A 4,729-nucleotide genomic window follows, 5' to 3' on the forward strand; every position below is an offset into this window, starting at 1 on the left:
ACGACCACCTTCCACCCTCTCCCTGCCTCCCCCTCCCCCCCGGCCCCCGGGGCCCCGCTGATGGGGGGCGCAGAAGAGCTGGTGTCTGGAGCCCTGGGCGCGGAGTCAGGTTCTCCAGGTTCCACCGTGAGGGGCGCCTGACTTGCTGAGTGACTGGAGGCGATCTACTTACTCCGCCTCTGCCTTACTCCCTGGGACACCCGTTCCGCCTCCCTAGAAAGTTATGCGTACAAACTAAACTACTCTAAATGCTTAAAATAAAGACTGATGCGCCCCACAGATTGTTAAAACATGTTAAGGTGACAATATTTAAAACAGAATGGCATTGGAGGGGCTCGCTGCCAATACTAGGACCAGCTCCTCCCAAGCCTTCAGCCCACTGCACCCCAGGAACCCATTCATTCCTGCAGTATCGCAGACACCAGCCTGGGACCCAGGATGCCTTGGGACCACGCGTGTCAAGCCTGGTTTGAAGGAGCTGAGTTTTAGAAAAGTTTGTTAGTATGAACATTTGTCTGAACATTGTCCTTCCAATTCACTTGCTTCCAATACCAGGACAGCCCACATCCTTTGCAAGAGGGAAACCTAGGCAGAGAGGACAGAACCTGGCCCCAAAGTGAAGACCTGGGAGCTTACCTTCTTCCTGGGGTCTGTGGCCATTCCCGGGAGCACGGACATTTGTCGTTATATCCATAGGTGCCCTCCCCAGTGTTCACACTTGAAACGTTAACTGTGTTGTTTTTTACTTGTCAAATTTGGAATTATAGAGTGTGTGTGTGTTTAATATATTTTTATTGATTTCAGAAAGAAAGGGAGAGGGAGAGATAGAAACACCAATGATGAGACAGAATCATTGATCGGCTGCCTCCTGCACGCCCCCCACTGGGGATGGAGCCTGAAACCGGGGCATGTGCCTTTGACTGGAATCGAACCTGGGATCCTTCAGTCCACAGGCCGATGCTCTATCCACTGAGCCAAACCAGCTAGGGCTGTTTTGTGTTTGTTTGTTTGTTTGTTTGTATACATTTTTATTGATTCCAAAGAGGAAAGGAGAGGGTGAGGGAGACAGAAACATCAATAATGAGAGAGAATCATTGATCGGCTGCCTCCTGCACGCCCCACATTGGAGAGCGAGCTCATAATCCGGGCATGTGTCCTGACAGGGAATCAAACCATGACCTCCTGGTCCACAGGTCGACGCTCAACCACTGAGCCATGCTGGCTGGGCCCGTTGATTGTTTTTAACTACCCCCACATAGGTTTGTATGGAGAAGGAAAGTGGACACTCTTAATTGTGAGTGAGCTTGGAGAATAAATTGATCAACCTCGTGCATGGCCATTTGACACTATGATGAAAAGCCATCAAATGTGCATGTCTCTTGATTTCTCTCCTTGAAATTCATCCTAAGAACATAATTAGAAATGTGAAAAGCGGTTTCTGGAGAAGAATGTCCACTGCAGCATTGTTTTCGATAGAATAAAACTGGGAACAACACAGAAGTCAAATTGGAGATTAGTTAAGTAACGAAGCTTGTCCAGCCCTGGCCGCGTGGCTTAGGTGGTTGGGTTGTTGTCCTGATGCTCCAGGGTTGCAGGTTCCATCCCTGGTCAGGGCACACACAAGAATCAACCAATGAATGCATAGATAAATGGAACAACAAATCTCTCTCTCTCTCTCTCTCTCTCTCTCTTTTCCTACCTTCCTCTCTCTAAAAAATCAACTAAAAATGTTTACATTTTTTAAAAAGAAGCTTGTCCATATGATGCGATATAATACAGCTACTAAGAAAGACTTTATTGGCATGAAAAAATCGAGATATATTTTGTTGTAAGCATGGTGACTATAGTTAATAATACTACCTGGCATAACTGAAAGTTGTTAAGAGAGCAGATCACAAGAAAAACATTTTTAACTACTTATAGTGATGGATGTTAACAAGACTTACTGTAGTGATCATTTCATGACATATTACAAATATCGAATCATTGTGTTATACACTTGACACTATGTCAATTATATCTCAATTTTTTTTAAAAAGGACATATTTTAAAGTGAAAAAAATTTACCAAATAGAACAAGTACATTCATATATTCGTTGAAAAATCTGGAAGAGCCCGGCTGGTGTGGCCAAGTGATTGAGCACCGACCCAAGAACCAGAAGGCCACAGTTCCCTTCCTGGTCAGGGCACATGCCCAGATTGCAGGCTCAATACCCAGCGTGGATTGTGCAGGAGGCAGCAAATCAATCATTCTCTCTCATCATTGATGTTTCTATCTCTCTCTCCCTTCCTCTCTGAAATTAATAAAAAAATAAATATTTTTTTTAGTCAGTATTCCGCCCTAGCTGGTTTGGTTCAGTGGACAGAGTGTTGGCCTGCGGATCTAAGGGTCCTGGGTTTGATTCTGGCCAAAGGCACGTACCTCAGTTGTAGACTCCTCCCCAGCCAGGGCCCTGGTCAGGGTGCACGCAGGAGGCAACCAATCGATGTGCTTCTCTCACATTGATGTTTCTCTCTGTCTGTCCTTCTCTCTTTCACTTTCTCTAAAAATTAATGGAAAAATATTCTCAGGTGAGGAGTAAAAAAAAAAAAGGGGGGCGGGGGGAGGCTAGAGCAGTTGGTTTTAAGGTGGTTCTCCAATAACAAGTTCCGGAGTAAAAAAAAAAAGTCAGTATTCCAAGCTATCATGAAGAGATGGAGGGAGCCTCGAGGCCTTCTCTGTCAAACCAAACTCACTCTCTTAACTGGTATTCATGGCTCTTACCTTCCTGTAAAGCTCATGGGTGTTTTCTGCCACAAGTAGATTCATCTCTTCGCTGAGGGACCTGATGAAGCTCACCTCAGACTTAGACTGGACTGGGATTTGAATCCTGGCTCCACTGCTTACAAAGTGGGTGGTGTTAAATTTCCAATAGGGTTTCTCTGAAGTTTCTCTGAGATGAAATGGGTAAAGTGCTCAACTCAAAATAATGGTTACTTCTGAAGTGAGATATATACTTATTATACATTTTAGTTTGTATTGACTTTGTTATAAGTTTAATGTTGAAAATGGGGGGGAGATGTTTTAACAATAGTCAATAGATTGCCTGGTACAAAGAAAGTACTTGATAAATGTTAATTCTTATTGTCATCATCTCCATGTTTTATAATGTGTCTCTGGGTCTCCCCACAACTTCAGGTAGAGTGCCATGTGGTCAGTCTTGTTCAATATAACTCTGCGTGTTGACTGACTGATTGTTAACCTCCTCTACGGAGGTACCCTTTAGTCTCCTGGCCCCCCAGTCCATTCCCTAGCCCTGCCTTCACAGGGTCATCTCTCAACTCTGCAGGCTCATCGATTTTAGTGGTTCTATGAGTAATTTGTGCACATCTTTTTGTTGTTTCACCTGTGAATATTTTTTCGGCCAAAGACGTTGCAAGAGTCCCGAGGGCAGCCCCAGAGGCCAGGCCTGTCATGCCCACCTGAGAGCTCTTCTGTGGCCAGGCTGGACCCTCTCCCAAGAACAGGCAGGGCCACCCCTCAGACAGGCATCTGGAGTTGTTTTCTTTAGGTGGTGAAAAGCCGGAGTCCCAGGACCCATCTTGAGACAGATCAAGGAGAATAACAGTTGGGGCTTAGTCATAACAATCCCATTCGCATGCACTTTACAAAACCCTTTCATTCTAACCTCATGACACTCACAAAAAGATTCTGTTGGCAGAGTCCAACGGTGCTTTTCCCTGAAATGACTTACCCAGGGGGAGCTCTGAGCCACTAGCCACTCACACAATGTCACCTGATGTCTTGCTATTATGAGCACGGATGCCTAATGAGAACTCAGCATGTTTTAAGCATTTTACTATAAACTCATTTAATCCTCACAACAACCCAAAGATATCATGAGCTGCATAGACCATCATTATCCCATTTTATGGATGAGGAGACTGAGGCCCAGGGAGGAGGAAGGTATTGACAGAGCCAGAATTAGAAGCCAAGCAGCCTGGTTTTAGAAGCATTCCATGTGCAGTGAAAAAGGATCAACGCCAACGTTCTGGACTTCAGAGGTCTTTTTAAAAATATTTTTCTTTATTGATTTCAGAGGGGAAGAGAGAAGGAGAGAGAGATAAAAGCATTAATGATGAGAGAGAATCATTGATTGACTGCCTCCTGCAGGCCCCCCTCTGGGGATCCAGCGGCAACCCAGGCATGTGCCCTTGGCTGGAATCAATCCTGGGACCCTTCAGTCCGCAGGCTGACGCTCTACTCACTGAACCAAGCCGGGTAGGGCTGGGCTTCAGCGTTTTTAAAGCTTCTCCTCTTGGGTCTTGGTACCTTCACGTAGAGAAAGAGGGTGTTTTATCAACTGGGACCCAGAGAGGTGATGGGATGTACCCAAGGTCATACAGCTAGTGAGAGGCCTGGGGCAGCTTTGCTGCCAACTAGGCACAAGGTAGGTTTCCTGACCCCTGGTCAGCTCACCTCCCACCCAACTCTTCCCTGGGCCAGTGGGGGCACTGTCTGTGGTTCCTATGCCGGGGAGTAGGCAGAGGGGCCCAGCGGATGCCGGCCTGCCTGTCTGGGCGCTGTCCGCGGTGCTGATCCTCCCGCCGCGCCCTTGCTCGCCAAGCGGCAGGCGGGTTCCCCAGATTTCCCTTCCAGCTCCCAGCCAAAGCCAGCTCCTCGAGTTTCGGCGGCCCTCCGGGGTCCTTAGACCTGGCTCCTGGGGCTCCCCGGGTTCCCCCGCCCCCC

General features: G+C 47.1%; 1 protein-coding gene across 3 annotated transcripts in view; it reads right to left on the reverse strand.

The window, feature by feature from the left end:
* Positions 1-2,796, reverse strand: part of RAP1GAP2 (RAP1 GTPase activating protein 2) — a 234,108-nt gene extending 231,312 nt beyond the window's left edge. For all 3 annotated transcript variants that reach the window (XR_001359646.1, XM_014529236.1, XM_014529230.1), the window contains exon 1: positions 2,765-2,796. Coding sequence is in view for 2 of the 3 variants with exons in the window: in XM_014529236.1 (XP_014384722.1) it covers positions 2,765-2,781 (17 nt within the window). In the remaining variant the exon portion in view is untranslated. The remainder of the gene's footprint in view (positions 1-2,764) is intronic.
* Between the last annotated feature and the right edge of the window lie 1,933 nt (positions 2,797-4,729).

Source organism: Myotis brandtii, unplaced genomic scaffold, assembly GCF_000412655.1.
Source record: "Myotis brandtii unplaced genomic scaffold, ASM41265v1 scaffold1167, whole genome shotgun sequence".
Lineage (NCBI taxonomy): Eukaryota > Metazoa > Chordata > Mammalia > Chiroptera > Vespertilionidae > Myotis > Myotis brandtii.